Source organism: Vipera berus (genome assembly GCF_964194415.1).
Source record: "Vipera berus genome assembly, chromosome: 5".
Classification (NCBI taxonomy): domain Eukaryota; kingdom Metazoa; phylum Chordata; class Lepidosauria; order Squamata; family Viperidae; genus Vipera; species Vipera berus.
The window spans coordinates 71,228,588-71,248,910 of NC_138207.1; the positions used below are offsets into that span (position 1 = coordinate 71,228,588).

Sequence of the window (20,323 nt, forward strand, 5' to 3'; positions counted from 1 at the left end):
TTTATAATGCCCATTTTTGCATGAAACATTCCCTTCATCTCTCCAATTTTCTTGAAAAGATCTCTGGTCCTCCCTATTCTATTGTTTTCTTCTATTTCTTTGCACTGTTCATTTAAGAAGGCATTCTTATCTCTTTTAGCTATTCTCTGGAATTCTGCATTCAATTGGGCATATCTTTCTTTTTCTCCCTTGCCTTTCGCTTCCCTCTTTTCCTCAGCTATTTGCAAAGCTTCCTCAGACAGCCATTTTGTTTTCTTGCATTTCTTTTTCTTTGGGATGGTTTTGGTTGCTACCTGTTGTACAATTTTGAGAACCTCTGTCCATAGTTCTTCAGGCACTCTGTCTATCAGATCTAATTCCTTAAATCTATTTGTCACCTCTACTGTATATTCAACAGGGATATGATTTAATTCATACCTGAGTGGCCTAGCGCTTTTTCCTACTTTCTTCAGTTTAAGCCTCAACTTTGCAATGAGAAGCTCATGGTCTGAGCCACAGTCAGCTCCTGGTCTTGTTTTTACTGACTGTATAGAGCTCCTCCATCTTTGGCTGCAGAGCATATAGTCAGTCTGATTTCTGTGTTGACCGTCTGGTGATGTCCATGTGTAGAGCCGTCTCTTGGGTTGTTGGAAAAGAGTGTTTGCTATGACCATTGTATTCTCTTGACAAAATTCTATCAGCCTGTGCCCTGCTTCCTTTTGTACTCCAAGGCCAAACTTGCCTGTTATTCCGGTTATCTTTTGGCTTCCTACTTTAGCATTCCAATCCCCCATGATGATAAGGACATCATTTTTTGGTGTTAGTTCTATAAGGTGCTGTAGGGCTTCATAGAACCGGTCAATTTCATCCTCTTCAGCACTGGTGGTTGGGGCATAGACTTGGACTACTGTGATATTGAATGGTTTGCCTTGGATTCGAACTGAGATCATACTGTCATTTTGAGGATTGTATCCCAGTATTGCTTTTCCTACTCTTTTATTGACTATGAAGGCTATTCCATTTCTTCTGAGGGATTCTTGCCCGCAGTAGTATACCTGATGGTCATCTGAATTAAATTCACCCATTCCTGTCCATTTTAGTTCGCTGATACCTAAGATGTCGATGTTCAGTCTTGTCATCTCTTTTTTGACCACGTCCAGCTTTCCTTGATTCATGGATCTTACATTCCAGGTTCCTATGGAGAAAAAATCTTTACAGCATCGGAGTTTCCTTTCACCACCAGACACATCCATAGCTGAGCATCCTTTCGGCTTTGGCCCAGTCGCTTCATTCTTTTTGGCGCTACTAGTACTAGCCCTCTGCTCTTCCCCAGTAGCATATTGGATGCCTTCCGACCTGAGGGGCTCATCTTCCAGCATCATATCGTTTTGCCTTTTGGTACTGTCCATAGGGTTTTCATGGCAAAGATACTGGAGTGGGTTGCCATTTCCTTCTCCAGTGGATCATGTTTTGTCAGAACTCTCTGCTATGACCTTTCCGTCTTGGGTGGCCCTGCATGGCATAGCTCATAGCTTCATTGAATTACGCAAGCCCCTTCGCCACGACAAGGCAGTAATCCATGAAGGGGGTATATATCTATATATATGTATATATATAGACGCGGTGGCTCAGTGGCTTAGGACGCTGAGCTTGTCGATTAGAAGGTCGGCAGTTTGGCGGGTTGAATCCCAAGTGCCGCGTAGCAGAGTGAGCGCCTGTTACTCGTCCCAACTTCTATATATGTATACCCCCACCCCCGAAACTGTTACCCACACATGTATTATGTGTGATTTGTGACATTTCTGAAACCTTGGTTAATTCTGGTAGGTTGTGTTACAAAATAATAAGCCAAAGAATGAATTGGAAGGTATGTTTGATGTTTCTGGTGCTTTGGGAAATTTATAAGTGAAGATGTGGCTTGGTATATAACAGTGAATGGCAGTGTGGATGATATCCATGGGTAGGGATCAATGTTCTTATAGCTTTGTCTGCTGACATGTGGCTCTCCAGAAGCCAAGCTTCAAGCTTCTGTAAGCACCAGGTCCTATGGCTCTGGAGGAATCCACCTTTGTTTCAATCTCCCTTTCCTTACTAAAGGAAGATTGTGAAGAGAACAAAACCAGTTCATCAGGAGCCATGAGTATCTTCAAGAGCTTGCTTCTTTTGTCAGTAATAACACTCCTGAAAAAGGGGTGAGACTCGTATCACAATGCCTGGTGCTACTTTCCTCATTCTGTCTCCTCCTTTGTCCCACCACAGGTGGTATTTTTAACACAAAAGGGAACCCTTACCTGAATCTACTTTCCTAGGGTCTTATTTTTTTATGGTGGGAAGAATCAGATTGCAGTAAAGTCTTAAGAAGTGAAGTTTCAGGATACTTGGGAAGTTTTTGAAGCATCAGCCTTCTTTATAACCAGCTTCACTCCATCCTTATTCTTGGTTCTTTTCAGTGAAAGTGTAAGTAAATCAAGGAGCCATCTGGTACAAATCTAGGAAATATTTCCTTTTTTTGTTTTGAACTATAAGGAGATATCCCCAAGACCTGTCCTTATTTAAGAGATTGGAAACAGTAGGGAAAAAAATACCCAAGATAGATTTGGGAGTTTGCTAATCTTAAATTTGTTGAGAGGATTTGTAGTATTGAGGTGTTAATTATTTAGCAGAATATTTCAGAAAGAACACTATATCACAGGGGTGTCAAACTCAATTTCATTGAGGGCCGCATCAGCATTGCGGTTGCCCTCAGGGGGGCAGGTGGGTGTGGTCTGGGTGGGTGTGGCCTACTGGGAGGGCGTGGCTAAAGTCCGTATGGCCTACTGGGTGGGCGTGGCCAGCTCTACATCGTTCGCATCAAGGGTGCCTATGGGGGCCTGGGCAGGAGTGGGACAGATCTGAGGGTCTCTGGCAGGAGGAGGGTCTCTGGGCCGGGGCCAAGGCAGAGGGAGCCGTTCCCTCACTGTTTCCAGGATGGCTTCGCGGGCCGCATGAAACCACTTCACGGGCCGGATCCGGCCCCCGGGCCTTGTGTTTGACATGTCTGCTATATCACAATGGAATGTTGAAGGGATATGACCTTAGCTCCAGAAAAATAGGATCAAGGAGCATGCTCTGATGAGATATTGAAGGAAATAGATCAAGGGGTAAAACTGAGGAGAAATAGCCCCACATGAAGGTTGTGGATGGGTACCCCATATTTCATGTTTAGTTGAGTAGACATAGAAATATCAAGGAGCAAATAATATAGGCCAAGGGTCCCGAACTCTTGATCCACAGCCTGATAACCAGGCCACGCAAGCATCAGGCGAGGAGAAAAGTGCGCAAAACTCCATTTGTGCAAGCAGCCGGCATGTGTGCCCTCCATTAGTGCAAATGGAGTTGTGTGCATGCATCCACCACTTGTGTGGAACCAGCCCCACTGCCACCGACCAGTCCAAAGAGCCGGAAAGGTTGGGGACTGCTGATTATAGGCAATTGGCAAGCAAGACCTCCCAGAAAATATTAAAAAGAGCAACAAGAAAAAAAAATAGAGACACTCTTAAGGTTCTGATAGAACGGGTTCCCAACCGGGGGTGCAGGACCATATTCCAGGGGGTGCGAAAACTTGGGTTTTCAAAATTATAGTGTATATGCAGAATTCCTTGCCATTATTTTGAACTTTTGTAAGGGGTGCGAGAATATATTAGAAGCATTCTAGGGGTGTGGGGTATAGAAAAAGTTGGGAGCCGCTGTGATTGAAGAAGGATCTTGTAACTTCCCTCGGATCCAGAGAAAACTTGAGATTAAAACAAAGCGGAAAACTGCAGGTATGAAATATTATTTTCCCCTTAATTATTTCCATCATATTTTTCAGAAGATATTAAATTCCTCAAGCTCCCTATGTGAACCAAAATAAATGGAACAGATAATTTTGTGTGTGTACGCATTGCTGTCATGCCAGTCTGACAAATTTTCTCATGTTTCACGTTAACTTTTAAATTCCTATTTTAGCAATGCAATTGTATTACTTCCGGTAGATTACAATGCAATATATAGTGGTATCTCTCTAAATACCTCCTCTAACTTTATTGGAAAGCCATTTAGCACTGATATGGCTGGAGTAACTTTGTCTACTCTATGGCTCTATACTACTGATAAGATATGTCTGTCGTTGGGCCTTAGCTTAAACCAGGGCTGTCCAACTTCAGCAGTGTTAAAATTATGTGGACTTCAACTGACAGAATTGAGGAATTCTGGGAATTGGAGAATTCGGGAGTTGAAGTTCACAGGTCTTAAAGTTGCCAAGGTTGGATACCCCTGGCTTAAACTCTAATAAACTTACTCACATCTTCATTGACTTTTCTCCAACTCCATTGCTTTGCATATTTGCAAAGCCAGTTTGGCTTCCATTGCAGGTTAGTTACATTGTAAAATGTTAAAAGTCTTAAATGATGTTGAATTTAACAGTGTATAGATCTTGTAATCTCTCCTGTCCCATTGCAGTAGTCTGTTTCTATGATGGTATGATATACAACCCAGATTGGCTTGCTCAATAAGCTAAGAGATACTGACTTAATGTTATGTTTGAGTTTAGCAGTTTATATTTGTTAGTTTCCTGGTGATTCTTGGCATTTTTGAAAAGAATGTTTACTATTTTGAAGATTTGTAATTGCCTGTGGGTACTTTCCATATGCTTCGATATCTTTTGAACAGCCACTTTACCCTAAGTTTTAAGGCACAAATAATTCAAAATAAATCAAGTTTACCTTTATAAGGATTGAGTGATTGATTGTGTGTCATTAAGTGAGTGTCTACCCCTGATCTTTTTCATCTTCCAGGAGCACATCCATTGCTGCTATAATCAAGTCCATTCATCTTTTCATTGGTTGTCCTCTTTTTCTCCTTCCTTCCAATTTTCCCAGCATTATGGACTTCTCCAGAGAACTAATGGCAGAAGTCTTCACATAATGTATCTGAATAGGATAATTTGAGCCTGATCATTTGGGTTGATTTGTTTGATGATCCATTTGTTTGTTTTCTTGACTATCCATGGTGTTCTTAGAAGTCTTTCCCCAAACTAGCATTCAAAATACTCTCTCTTTCTATTCTATTACTTGTCCACCTTTTGCTTCCATATGTGACGGAGAAACCATTTCCTGCATGATTCCAGTAGACACATCCCACCATCTGAATACCTATCCCAAAACTTTCATTGTTGGCCTGTTAAGTGCTGGTTTGTGGCATATTTCTTGACTGCTGATTTCTTTGCCGTTAATACTTGACTCTTAAGAGGCAAATGTTATCCATCTTCACTGTCTTTTCTGAGGCTGGTTGCTGAACCTGTTATCATTAATTGAGTTTTCTTTACATTTAATCTGCCCCTTTTTTCACTTTTTTTCCTAGTTTTTATTCCTAGGATTTGCAGATAATTTGCATTTCAGCTGTCAGAGCAGTGTCATCAGCACAACACAAATTATTGATGGGTATCTTTCTCCAATTTTAAAACCATGTTAATTTTACAGTTAATATGGTGTTCTAGTTCATTCTAAAATCATTTAAATCAATAGAATGGCATACAAATACACAACTGAACAACCATGTTGGGAACATTCATAATTCTGAAGCTCTGCCTTTGGATTTCCATTTTATTAAGAAGTGGCCTCATGTTGCAGCTTGGAAGATTTAGTGTTTTTAAAGCCTCACTTGATTCATGAAAACAATGAATGTGCAAAGACATGAATAATTTTTCATGAATATCTTATGTTGGAGTTCCTTCAACAGTTCCTCTATACAGATAGCTTCTTGTTTACTTGTCCTCATTAATGCTGATGTTTGTTCAGTCAGGAGCATGCTGATTAACTTCTGAAGGATATGCATATATTTTTTTCTAGGATGTTACATGGGGCCTATGCTGATATTAACATCTTATTAATAAGATCAGGCAGAACATTCTATGTGAGGTAGATTTTTTTTTCCTGGTGTCTTAACAAATGATATTGTGTTACCTCCTGTCGGTTGATGGATGATTAGAAGAGCATGTGATTTCAAAATCCAAGTCAAGCCGACAATCTCATGAACAGCCACTTAATGGAAACTCTTTTTTCATACATCCATGATTTGTCAAAAAATTGGAAATACTTACTGTATCATTAAAGAATTGATGCCAACAGATTGTGTAAATACTTTTGAAGACTATATTACAACATCAGTGTAAACATTTATTGAGATATTCCTTAAAGTTGTATGAGAAACTAATTAAAGATCACTTTATGCTAATGAAGCTCACAATTCACTTGTCATATTTCCTAATCAAATGATTGGCCGATCACCTTCAGTGGAATCTATATTCTTCTAGTTTGTTTATCTGGTGTAGGTTCAGCTTCTATAATTTATTTTATTCTCATTTCCATCACCTGACTCTACTTATAATCAAGGTTTTCATATAATGTGGCATTACAACATATCTGTGCATAGCAGGGGTCTTCAAAAACTTGGCCCTTTTATGACTTGTGGACTTCAACTCCCAGAATTGCTCAGCCAGGCACACTGGCTGAGGAATTCTGGGAGTTGAAGTCCACAAGTCATAAAAGGGCCAAGTTTGAAGACCCCTGGTGTATAGTATTATATTACATGTTATTAAGTCTGTGTCACATTTTTCTAGAAAAAACTTCTGCTGTTGTTCTGATCAGAAAGCTAGGGAACGCTATTCTTCTGAAGGTTTTTTTTCTGCAGCTGCAGAAAAAAGGCAAAGGAAAATGGATCTGTGTGTGGTAGGGCAGGAAGAGGGCCCCGACCTGTGACAGGTTTCTGCACACCAATGGGCTCTGCAGATATTTGAGGTCCATGACATATTTATGTATGATGATGGGTGCCAGGCTTCCCCTACCTCTTGAGGCACTCCATGATTACTTAACAACTGCAGCTGAGAGAGCTGGAATTGCAGTCGTTGAGCACATAGGCATATCACTTAACAACCAGTGTGCTCAATGACTAAGATTCTGATCCCAAATGTGGTGATAAGTCAAGGACTATTTGTATCTGTTGGACTGTGTTGAGCTTCAGGGATTAATGACCATGATTTAGACAGTAGACTTCCTGTGGTTCCACCAGGAACTGTGACTGGCATCTTCAGAGGCAAGGTAGCCTGCAAACAGGGACTGATTTGGCGTCTGTCTTTATAGCCAGGTGAACTGACTTCTGATTGATTTTTAGCTAAGCTGCCTTCCTATTGGTTCCGGTTGGAGAGGGCTGGTCTCTGATTGGTTAGGGTTAGGACTTGTGCTTGATCCTGATTGGTTGTTTTGGTGGTGTTGGTTCCTGATTGGATCCTTGCCCAATTTGTTCATTTTGGGAAGCTGATTTCTGGTTGGTCCTGCTTTGAGGCAAGATCTTGATGTGGTGCAGGACAGGTAACCAGAATTATGAAACTTCCCCTAATTTTTCCATTTATCCTTTCGTGAGCTTTGCATTTCAACATTTATGTAGTTGATTAAGTAACTCTTAGGGATATTTGAGGATGACAGAGAATGCTGGAATGTCATGCTGTTACTTTCTTAAATCTCAAGACATTTATTTTTGCAGAGTGAAATTAGAACTCTGGAAGATTCTTTTTCTCCCTCTCTCAACTTTATGGATCTTACTGTCTTCTAGAAACTGATGCATTATAAATGTTAAGGATATCAAGTTAAATGTAAACAAAAACCTCACTGTTCTTCTGAAATATATTAATATATGATTGACAGTATTTGTTAAACAAACAGCCTCAGAGATGTTCAACAAGGTTATTCTGTGCTTTTTAACCCACGCACACAAACACACAGATACACACTTATTTAACAATAATATCAGCATTACTGAGGCTGCTAGATCTCATAAGTGCATTAACAGTACATTTTTATGTTTCCTTTCACTCTAATGTAATTGTTGAAATGACAAGGGAACACATTTTGTGGGAAATGTTCTGATAGAGTTGTCTCTTACTAATGAGGCAGTGGCTTCAATTGTGATGTGTAAAAGCATGAACTGAGCAGATTTGAAAGACTATGAATAGTCTCTTCATTGTACTTGAATATTTAAAACAAAATAATTGGGACATTTTATATGCAAATACATTCTTTGATCAACATATTGACAGCAAGCTCTTTTTCCAATGCTCCATTTTGAATTTGATGCCAGAAATAATTATTCTCAAGCTATAAAATGTATTACATAGAAAATGTAGATTTCCTGTTGAAAAACTTTGCTTTGCTCACTAATGTAGATATTTTTAATATGAAATTAGACTTAACGTATTTTTAAATTATTTGGAGCATTGTATTTATCACATACATTTATATGTTCTGCAAAATTATGAAGATTCCAGGTGATTTAGAAGAACAGAATACATTACAAAGAGGAAAATCAGAATACTCGCTCTGAATAAAAACCAACATCTTTAAATTTAAGCCAAAATATCACTATGTATTGATTAAAATGATTTTTGATCTGTCTTGAATTGACTTTAATGCTTTAATATGAAATTCTATTTAAAGATGATCCAGAAGGTGCTTTTGTTCCACCAGAGATTGATGAAACTGGTAACACATTTGAGGTAAGTAATAAACTCTTACCTCTTTAATTATAAAGAAATGTTTTTAAAATGTTGAATGCTTGGTATGGTTCCTATATGAATATCCATGTGGTATATATATATATATTTGTGTGTGTGTGTGTGTGTGTGTGTGTGTGTGTGTGTGTATGTATGAAGATGAAAGGAACGCGGGAAGAAACTCTAGACCTACACATACAGACACCCGCGAGAATCTACGAAAACATATATATATATATATATATATATATATATATATATATATATATATATATATATATATATATATATATATATATATATATATATATATGGTAAAGGTAAAGGTTCCCCCGCACAAGTGTGCTAGTCGTTTCCGACTCTAGGGGCCGGTGCTCATCTCCGTTTCATAGCCGAAGAGCCAGCGCTTGTCCGAGGACATCTCCGTGGTCATGTGGCCGGCATGACTAGACGCCAAAGGCGCACGGAACGCTGTTACCTTCCCACCGTAGTGGTCCCTATTTTTCTACTTGCATTTTTACATGCTTTCGAACTGCTAGGTGGGCAGAAGCTGGGACGAGTAACAGGCGCTCACTCTGCTACGCGGCACTTGGGATTCGACCCGCCAAACTGCCGACCTTCCGATCGACAAGCTCTGCGTCCTAACCCACTGAGCCACCGCAAAATATTTGATAAATGTATTCATTTATAGGAAACATACTTTCATGTTTTGCATGTTTGGTTGTATGCATTTGTTCATGGGCTAACTTTGTAGCAAGCTTTAACATTATTTGGTATTGCCTGTAAAAATAATGTTGGAATATTTTATTGTCTGTATAATTTACACATGAATCTTCCTAGTCTAGTGATTCGTAAATGTTATTTAGGATTGAAATGAATTAGAACCTTAATTATGCCAACTATTTCATTAGCTCCCAAGATCAGATATCCAAAGGCCTCATCAGTGCTGATTTTCTACTGAAAATTCTATTATTTGATATTTTTTTGCTTCTGTTATGTAACATACCTGAAATTGAGCATGTGTGGGAATCAGTAGAAGAGAATATAGGTAGCTCAGGGTTGAACTGTGGAGTCCTTGGTGCTCTCTGACTAGGTTGTTTGCTTGCCAATGTTTCACTATCCAACCAGGTACGTTATCAATATGATGACTGATGATATTGCTTGGTTGGGTAATGAAATATTGGTAAGCAGCCAACAGAGTTCAGAAAGCACCAAGGGCTCCATTTGTGTGGGAATGTTAAGATGAATTCTCTCTTAGGTTGGGTCTTGCTAGAATGTGACATCTCGGCAGGTGTGATGGCGTGTTTGTCCTACCTTGCTTAGGCTTGTAGACCCAGCTAATATAGGGAAGAGAGGTTGCTTAAGGAGTTCCAGGAACTGGGAAGTCTAAAAAACATACTGGAAGAATGTAATTAAAAACCACTTCCTTACTTCTGCCAACAAAAATACACAAGCAACCCTTAACATTATTAGGAATTAAGTAAAGTTGAAGAGGACTGTTAGTTAGAAATTGTATTCATATGCATTGATGTATTTCTAATTATTAGTAATTGTTTCTGAAATCTTGGCTGGTAGGACTGCACAGGTCTTCAGGGGATACTTTATTATCATACAAGATCAAGTAAAGTCAGAGCAATGTAGCTTTCTCACATCTGTTCAGTAATGTCTTAAAGCATTTTTAATTTACTTCAATATTAACTTTAGTCTACTTTTAAACTTTTTGTATTTTTTTTAAAAATTACTGCAAGCTTACTTGAGAAATCAGTTGAGCAGAACGGTGAGCTAAAGTTCAAGAGTACTTGTGTCTTAAAAATTCTACTCAGTATATAGCATTTTAAAATAAATTCAATACATTATAAAATATATTTTGTCTTGTGAAAATGGTCACGGGTGGCATAAGAATACCATTACGAAATTGTAAATGTCAAGGTGATTTTTTTCCCAGCTTGCCCTGAATTATTTGCTTTATTTCTAACCAACCAAGATTCTGAAAACTAGAGCTACCTCTGATAATATATTTTTCTGCATGGCATCAAATGAAATATCTATAGACATCATCAGGACAACTTCGGAGGATGATTGCATTGGTCAGACTGCACATATATTTAACCTCAAGTAGGTTAATACTACAACCTTATATCTGACCTGGTGACAAATTGGCAGCCAGTAAAATTCTTAGGATAACATTATATTGCAGTGGCAGTAACTTGCTCAATGTTGCATTAGCATAGCTTTCCATCAAATTGACAGCCCCACACAGAATACATTACGGTAATTAAAAACTGAAGTTATCCCCTGTCTAGTTTTGTTTTATCAACTGAAGGACTTTGTCACTTAGGCTTTTAGTGACTCTACTAGTTCCATGAATATATCTTAAGTGATGTATCAGTTCCTATGAGAATGCAGATCTACAAGTGTTTTCTACATGTGGAAACAACCCACCCATAGACTGTTATATAGATTAAGCATCAGCTGATCAGCATCAGATCACTTTCCATCCCACTGACCATTGTATCCAAACATTAACCTAGAACCAGAACAGCCTCTCCTGAGTCAGATATAATAGTGTAATAGAACATGATGCCATATTCTTAATCTGTTGATGACCACTTTTGCACAATCTCATAGATCAGAGGTTCTCAAACTTTACAATGAAGATAGTCCTTGACATGTAACTGTAATGGAGTTTGCCTGTTATGATGGTCAAAAAAACAGGTTGTTAAGTGAATGCTATGATCATAAAGTGTATGCTGGGATTTCTATGTGGTTCACTATGGGAGCAGTTTTGCTGAAAACTGGAAGCCCCAGTATTCAACAAAACCATCATAAAACACAATCATTGCAAACAGCTTTACAGGCCATATATTACTGACTGATATATGTTTACGGAAGATAGTATTGAGAAGAAATGGTCTTTCGGGTGCAAGAAATTGGGAGCCAAGGCTGTTCAAATAAGTACAGTTTTATTCTCTATAAAAATCTGAACTATTAATGGTCAAGGCAAATTAGCGGTAGATAAAAGAGTTAATGGAATTGAAGGAGGCTGGATCTCTTGTGGTTGTGAAGTGAGTCAAGATGCATTTCATCCCTCAGACCTATGTGGCCATTTTGATGGGGTAAGAATTTTGTAAAAAAAAAAAAGGTAGTTCGGTTTAATCACACAATCCAACACAACTGACTTTTTCAGCAAGTATCCTAGCTACCTATCTTTTATTTCTGCCTTCTCTACCTGACCCATCTAATACTTTATCTCTTCTCACCATACTTTTTAAATGGTACAGCCAATTTTTATTTAACCATTCCATTCTACCCCACGTTCCATCATGTTCTCTGCTTTCCAGGATGCCTATTTTCATAATTCCTTAGTTTACACTCACTACTGTAACTCAAAGTGGCGAACGTATACAACACGACTTCCTCCTATTTTCTCCACAACAGCAACACTGTGAGGTGGGTTGGGCTGAGAGAGAGTAACTGGTTCAAAGTCACCCAGCTGACTGCCATGGCTAAGGTGGGATTTGAACTCTTGGTCTCCTGCTTTCTAGCCTGGTGTCTTTAACTGCTAGACTAAACTGGCTCTATTATAATAATATATTATTATAAACATTACTGTCCATGAGTTGAAACTTTTTCCTGAGATAGGATGGAGTTTATGATTATTTAGTGAGGAGGGAAAAGCAGTATATAAGTGTTATTGCTACTGGTCCTTCCTTCCTTCCTTCCTTCCTTCCTTCCTTCCTTCCTTCCTTCCTTCCTTCCTTCCTTCCTTCCTTCCTTCCTTCCATGGTACGCAGTGGTTAGAATTGCAGGCTTGGTGGAGCAGAGGGCTGATGCCTCCTTAAGTAACACCAGCTGCCTGCAATTAGTGCAGGTTCGCATCCCACCAGGCTCAAGGTTGACTCAGCCTTCCATCCTTCCGAGGTAGGTAAAATGAGGACCCAGATTGTTGGGGGCAATTAAGCTGACTTTGTAATAATGCCGCTTGGGTGTGTGTGTGAAAGCCCTAATAAGCAGGCATATACATAGAATGAAGGCTACTGCTAAGCCTGTAAGCCGCCCTGAGTCTTCGGAGAAGGGCGGGATATAAATGGAATTAAAATAAAAATAAAATAAAAATAATTCTGGGGACTGCCAGCAGTTTGATCTTTACCGGCTCAGGGTTGACTCAGCCTGCCATCCTTCTGAGGTCAGCAAAATGAGGAGCCAGATTGTTGGGGGAAATATTCTGACTCTGTAAACCGCTTAGAGAGGGCAGTAAAGCACTGTGAAGCAGTATATAAGTCTTAAGTGCTGTTGCTATCTTCCCAGTTGATGTGTTATCGCTCGCTACATGACTTCCAGAACTGTATCTTTAGCCTTGGAGACTGAACTCTACACATTTCAAGGAAATGGGACCACAGATTAATGGAGAGTATTGTGGAACAACCTATAAGTATATGTTTAAAAAGGGAATAGAAGACCTGGACTGTGTGTTACAATGTTTTTTTATTTAGTTTCTGCCTAGAATTTGCAATTAAAACGTAAATTTTTGCAATGCGCCAACACTGAGCGTTTTTATGAACTGTTTAGTTTTTTAAAATTCCCATCTTTACGGGCTTTCATTTTCCCTGTGGGAATTCCGTTTGCCTTCTTTTCTCCCTAAATTGCACGAAGGCCGAAAAGAGATGACAGCACATTTCAAATAAGGTTTGCTACATAAATTCCCACCTGAGATTTGTTTAATAGATTGATTCTATCCACTGGCAGAACTGTAGGCTTCTGCTGGGCTTAAGCATTATCGCTCGTGTCTGCTCAGCCCTCAAATGGGGCATATGTCCATATTACAAAGCTACCATTCAAACTGATACTGCAGATTGCAAATTTGGATTCCCTTGTTCTCAGTATGTGAGTCCTCAGTGTTAAAAACATCTAAGCAGCTAAAGGTAAAGGTAAAGGTTCCCCCGCACATGCGTGCTAGTCGTTTCCGACTCTAGGGGCCGGTGCTCATCTCCGTTTCAAAGCCGAAGAGCCAGCGCTTGTCCGAGGACGTCTCCGTGGTCATGTGGCCGGCATGACTAGACGCCAAAGGCGCACGGAATGCTGTTACCTTCCCACCGTAGTGGTCCCTATTTTTCTACTTGCATTTTTACGTGCTTTCGAACTGCTAGGTTGGCAGAAGCTGGGACGAGTAACAGGCGCTCACTCTGTTACGCGGCACTCGGGATTCGACCCGCCAAACTGCCGACCTTCCGATCGACAAGCTCAGCATCCTAACCCACTGAGCCACCACGTCCCTTCTAAGCAGCTAAGCTATTGTAACAAACAGGCTTTTAAAATGTGACTCATTTAATTAACTATAGGAACAGCAAGCATTTCTTTTCCCCCCCTTTTTTGGTAACCTTATGTCATATATAGTTAACGTTATATTCTAAAGAGCTTTGCAGCAGTACTCTAGTCTAGTGTCTGCAAAATCTTGTTAAAAAACTGCTTTTTTTGTGCTTTTCCTTAAGTTTATCTCTGCCTAAATCTAACTGTGTATACAGCTGCAACTTTTAGTTTCAATGCTTATGGGCAGATTTCTGTAAACGATATTGCTTAGATCCATCTAACCTTTCCTTGTCTTTGGGCTTACGGTATTTTCCCTTGACTTAAGGAAGGGAGATTATAATCTAGGATTGTGTGTTTAAATTCTTTTCTTGATCCAATAAAGGTAGTTCCTTTAAACTAATATACTCTCACAGAAATAGGGTGCAAGCTTTCAGGATCTCTTTCCTTGTGTGATCCTTTAGTCCTCTGTTAAGATTTGCATATTTTCTCTGGTCCTGCTTAAAATTTTCATTGCTATAACTACACGAAACAGAATACATTATTGAGTTTCACCGAATAAGTTTGAAATGGAAATTTAATCAGAATAAGAAATTTGTCATACTCTTTTAAAAGACACCCGTGTCTTTGTCCTTTGCTGGCATAGATTTTATGGAATGTAATATGATAAATGGATTGTTTTATTAAAGCTGAATTTAAAAAAAACAATTACACACATAACGCTTTAAAATAATTTTCAGCCTGTGTGTGGCGGCATTTCTGCCATTTGGATTTGAAATGGTTGTTTGTCGTCCAGGAAGTGGCGAAGAATCTCATTCCATACTTGAATTGAGAAGTTTGTGGATTTAAAACTCCACTTGAAGGCAAAATAAAGAGAATTAAAGGGGGACAATGGCAATAACATAAAAATCTATATTAATTCCCCATTTGTTGTTTAAAATATCTTGTCTAATTTGTCTCACATATGTTCAACCCCTCTACTTCAGGTAACAGCTGCTTCTTTCATGTTTTCTCGATAGATAAATTTCTCCCACTCGGCTGGAAGTTTCTGTCAAGCAGCCACATCCATCCGAAATTGACTTATACTGTAAATTTGTCCTGTGTTCAAAAGCTAGGTTGAAACAATAAACATAATATTGCAAATGTACTAGATATTTTTTTTAATGTCACATTCTTGTCAGTGTTGTTTTAAGGATAAAATGTATGGGATAGAAGAATATTGTGTATGCATCAAGCATATAGTGTCAAGCAGCTAATAACAAGGATCAAAATATCACTTAGAAATCTCCCATGTTCTTTCAGGAAACTTCTGATCATTTCTTTGGAAAAATTTCTCTCTGTCTCTCTCTGTCTCTCTGTCTCTCTCTCTCTCTCTCTCTCTCTCCCCTCTCCCTCCCCCCCCCCAAGTACATCTAGCTGGCTTGTGCGTAAGACAAGACTAGAACTCATAATTTCCCAGTTTCTAACTCGATGCCTTAACCACTACACCAAGCTACCTATCTTTCCCTTGGAGTATTGAGTGATATTTGGAGGATTGAGACCATTTTTGTTGAATGTAAAGCTGATTGCTTTTTAAACAGCTCACAACTTGGAGTCCCTTGCAGCCAAAAGATTATAGACCCCAATAGTAATCATTCTCAGAAACTCATCAGTTCAAAGAATATAAAAAACTCTGTACTGAGATCAACTCGCTTACTATATCTGCTAAATAGCCAAATATATTAGCATAATTATTGCTTGATTGCATTTAACATATTTATAGCTTACTTTTCAGCCAGGTTTTGTTCTCAGAAAAGTTTGCTTTTAAAAGCGGTGACAAAAATACATGCTGCATTTCTGAATACTGCATAGGCGTATTGACTCACTTTATATTGTACAATATATGTTTAATATATTTTATCTGGTCCCAAATGTTAATGTATCGCCGTAACGTTTTCCCATAACTATATCTCATCCACCCCTCTTGATTTCTCCCATGTCCAATTTTCTCCATGTTGCAAAATATGTATGATTTTTTTTTACCAGCATGTTAGTTCACCGAATAGAGCAGGGATGTCAAACTCAATTTCATTGAGGGCCGCATCAGCATTGTGGTTGCCCTCAGGGGGCCGGGTGGGTATGGCCAGGGTGGGCGTGGCCTACTGGGTGGGCGTGGCTAGAGTGCATATGGCCTACTGGGTGGGCATGGCCAGCTCTACATCGTTCGCATCAAGGCTCCCTATGGGGGCCTGGGCAGTAGTGGGACAAATCTGGGGGTCTCTGGCAGAAGGAGGGTCTCTGGGCCAGGGCCAAGGCAGTGGGGGCCGTTCCCTCACTGTTTCCAGGATGGCTTCGCGGGCCACATAAAACCACTTCGCGGGCCGGATCTGGCCCCCGGGCCTTGTGTTTGACATGTCTGGAATAGAGTATTGTGGGTAACTAGATTCTTGCTAGAAAATTCACTGTGTTGCATGTACTAAGATAAGAAGTCTATTCATTTTAGTTTTTTTCATTGTGGTTTTTTTAAAAAAATGAAGCTGTGCTCTTTGCCCTAACGTGTATTTTGTCCGTAACTTAAAATAGAGTTGTGAAGGATTATTGAAGCCTTTGCTAGAGCATGTCCAATAAAGAAGGTGAACCGATCACCCCTCTTCATTTTTCGTTGCCCTCCAAAATTATTTGAAGATAGATTCTGATTATTGATTTTGGTTTTGTTACCAATACGGGTAGTCCTTGACTTACTACAGTTCACTTAGTGACCATTCAAAGTTACAACAACATTGGAAAAAGTGACATAGGACTATTTTTTCACACATTTTTAACCACCATTGCCGCTTCCCCAAGGTCACGTAAACCAAATTCAGACACTTGGCAACTGACTCATATTTGTCCCGGAGTCGGGCGGTCCCCTTTTGCGACCTTCTGACAAGCAAAAGTCAACGGGGGAAGCCAGATTCACTTAACAAACTGTGTCACTAACTTAACAGCTGCAGTGATTCGCTTAATGACTGCGGCAGGAATCCAATCTTCCTTTCACTTGTTGGGGCAAAATGGGGCAAGATTCACTTAACAAATGTCTCACTTTGAAACAGAAATGTGGGGCTGAATTGTGGTCATAAGCCAGACATGTCAAACACAAGGCCCGGGGGCCAGATCCGGCCCGTGAAGTGGTTTCATGCGGCCCGCAAAGCCATCCTGGAAACAGTGAGGGAACGGCCCCCACTGCCTTGGCCCCGGCCCAGAGACCCTCCTTCTGCCAGAGACCCCCAGATTTGTCCCACTACTGCCCAGGCCCCCATAGGGAGCCTTGATGCGAACGATGTAGAGCTGGCCATGCTCACCCAGTAGGCCATACGCGCTCTAGCCACGCCCACCCAGTAGGCCACGCCCACCCTGGCCATACCCACCCGGCCCCTTGAGGGCAACCGCAATGCTGATGCGGCCCTCAATGAAATTGAGTTTGACACCCCTGCAGTAGGCCATACGCACTCCAGCTGCGCCCACCCAGTAGGCCACGCCCACCCTGGCCATACCCACCCGGCCCCCCGAGGGCAACCACAATGCTGATGTGGCCCTCAATGAAATTGAGTTTGACACCCCTGTCATAAGCCAAGGAATACCTGAAAGGAATGAACCACGTTTCCCTTGTTTTCTAGGAAAACCACAAAAGGGTGGGGCACGTGTTTATGTAGGGTGCATTTGTACAAAGGTTATTTTTATGTAGGGCAGAGGTTTCCAACTTTTTGGGTACCAGGGACCAGTTCCGTGGAGAAAAGTTTTTCCACGGACCGGAGAGTGCCTGGGTTTGTTGCTGCTTGCATCCCACGGATGGGGCTTTACTTGTTTGTGTGGACCGGTTGCTGGCGTGCCATGGCCCGGTACCGGTTCACAGACCGGGGATTGGGGACTCCTGATGTAGGGTACATTTGTACAAAGATTGTGTTTATGTAGGGTGCATTTGTACAAAGGTCGTGTTTGGACTAAAGGTCTTCTGCTAATGATTTATGTCTTAGAACAGGCATGTCAAACTTGCGACGTCAAGTGATGTTGCGCGACGTATCGTGACTTTTCCCCCATTGCCGGCAATGGCGTGGGTGCAGTTTCAGGATGACGTGTCCGGCCCGCGGGCCAGCAGTTTGCCATGCCTGTCTTAGAATTTTGTAGCTTTGAATTGTCCAATAAAACTTAGAGGAGATATTTTGCCATTTAATATCTGAATTTCTTTTCTCTGAAGATTACAAACAACAGGTTTGCTTCGTAGCAAATCCACTAAGCTGTGCCTCTATCAATTTCTTGTGCTTCTTATGAAACCTAGCAATAGGGGTTTACGGTCTTCATTAAGCTTATGTATTTTCCCCATGTGGAAATTTCTGCTTGATCCTTCCTTCCATTTCTTTCCTACCTTGTATTTCATTCAAAGAGTTTTTAAGAACTATTAACTCATTTAGCTTTAGTGAAGTTAAATTTATAATTCTTTAAAATTTTTTGAAGTGTAACAACTCTGTTTTGTTCTGTTGGACTTGCAATGAATATTTGAACTGACTTGAAGAAAGCTCCGCCTAGTGGAAATCTGATGAATTACTGGCTTTTAAAAGAATCATTCATGTTGACAATATGTCAGAGTTGTTTTAGACTCTATTTTCCATCCTGTTGATGACCATGTGTACCCATCATGATAAATAAAAAAAACACAAATCATATTGCAACTTAGTGTGATGCATAAACTCATAAATGCATTATTCAGTATAATTAACTCTGCCACATTTGTCCCTTCCCAAAACTATATAATCCTGATATGTTTCATTTGAGACATTGTAGAAGTAATTAAAGGTTGTTCATTGCTTATGTTGTATTTGTAAGGGGTTCACTTCTTGTTTTAGTGCAAAGAAATGAATGGGGAATAAGGGAAATGGGTAAATATTTTCCTGATATGCTCTAATTCCAGACTCCACGGTAGCTTAATAAAGAGTTTCCCCCTACAAGTATTTAGTCAAGGGGGAAAAAGAAACATTAGTGTTATTAAATGTGAAATGTTACATTTAAAAATATTTCAAATATTCTATAATGGCATGTCAATAAAGATCCTTTTATGTTGGGCATAAAAATGAGAATTTCTTTCTTTCTTTCTTTCTTTCTTTCTTTCTTTCTTTCTTTCTTTCTTTCTTTCTTTCTTTCTTTCTCTCTCTCTCTCTCTCTCTCTCTCTCTCTCTCTCTCTCTCTCTCTCTCTCTCTCTCTCTCTCTCTCTCTCTCTCTCACTCTCACTCTCACTCTCACTCCCTCCCTCCCTCCCTCCCAAGGGCGATTCTGGGCTGCTTACAATGATTCAATTCCATTGTCAAATAAAATTTTAAAACAATAGAGATCTTAAATTTAAAATTCAGTTAAAATTAATTTGACCAAGATGGAGGGGAAGAGACCAAGGTACACACTTTGGGAGGGTGGGAGGAGAGGAGGTGTCATCTAATCCATTAGCCATCCCCAGGCCAGTAGGCACATAGCCAAGTCTTTAAGCCCTTTCAGAAGGCCAAAAGGATGGGTGTGGATCTCACCTCAGGGGACACAGTGTTCCAGAGGATGTGACCCACGGCAGAAAAGACTTGTCTTCTAGACCCCGCCAAACAAAACTCTTTGACTGATGGGGTCCACAGCAGTTCCCTTCTGCCAGTGTGGGTGAGACAGTTCCTCAGATAGCCTGGACCCATGCCCTGAAGGACTTTAAGGGTGATAACCAACACCTTGAATTGGACTTGGAAACAAAACTGGCAACCAACGTAGCTCACAGAAGAACGGAGCCACCGTGAAGCTCCAAAAACTGCCTGCGTAGCGCATTCTGCATTAGCTGAAGCTTCTGAATAGTGTTAATTATAACTCACTGGTTCTAGTGAAGCTACATTGGGTTTAAGCACAGAGTGGTACTTGGTAAAGTGTCTTGTTTTTATTGTTGTTTTTAATTTCTGCAGGGCCATCTGTATTCCTTAGGAGCTACTTTAACAGCAGCACTAGAATATACGATGGAAACTGAAATGGATCCAGAATTTAGCCAGGATCTACATGCTCTGCTTGGACAAATGCAGAAAGAAAATCCTAAAGAAAGGCCAGATGTTGAGGTAAACATTATTTTGTCAATTGAACCTCATTTGCTGTCTTGAATAGCAACATTTATCCAATCTTCCTTTCACTGTTTCATTAGAAGATAATTTGCTGAAGCTGAGTATGGGTAAAACAGTATTACGAGAAATATAGGCATTATTGTTATATAGAGAAGTGGAGACAGCACATGTTGTCTGGCATTAATATGGTTTGTCGTTTCTGCATAGAACTTACTATTCTTCTTTAACAAAAGGATAGCAGTTTGGAAATATATGAGTTTATAGGGGGCAAACGTTCTAAATAAATACATTCAATGAAATTTTTAAAATAATGCATTCCAAGGAAATGAACAGTAGATCATTGCAGTTATGATGCTGACAGTAATAACTTATAATATATAAAAAAAG

The 20,323-nt window shown here is 40.0% G+C and overlaps 1 protein-coding gene across 1 annotated transcript in view; it reads left to right on the top strand.

Moving 5' to 3' along the window:
* KNDC1 (kinase non-catalytic C-lobe domain containing 1) overlaps positions 1 to 20,323 on the top strand; it is a gene marked incomplete at its 5' end in the record, with an annotated part of 84,928 nt that overhangs the window by 21,425 nt on the left and 43,180 nt on the right. Inside the window, 2 exons of the mRNA XM_081328587.1 lie at positions 8,487 to 8,545; positions 19,787 to 19,933. Of these exons, the coding sequence (XP_081184713.1) occupies positions 8,487 to 8,545; positions 19,787 to 19,933 (206 nt within the window). The remainder of the gene's footprint in view (positions 1 to 8,486; positions 8,546 to 19,786; positions 19,934 to 20,323) is intronic.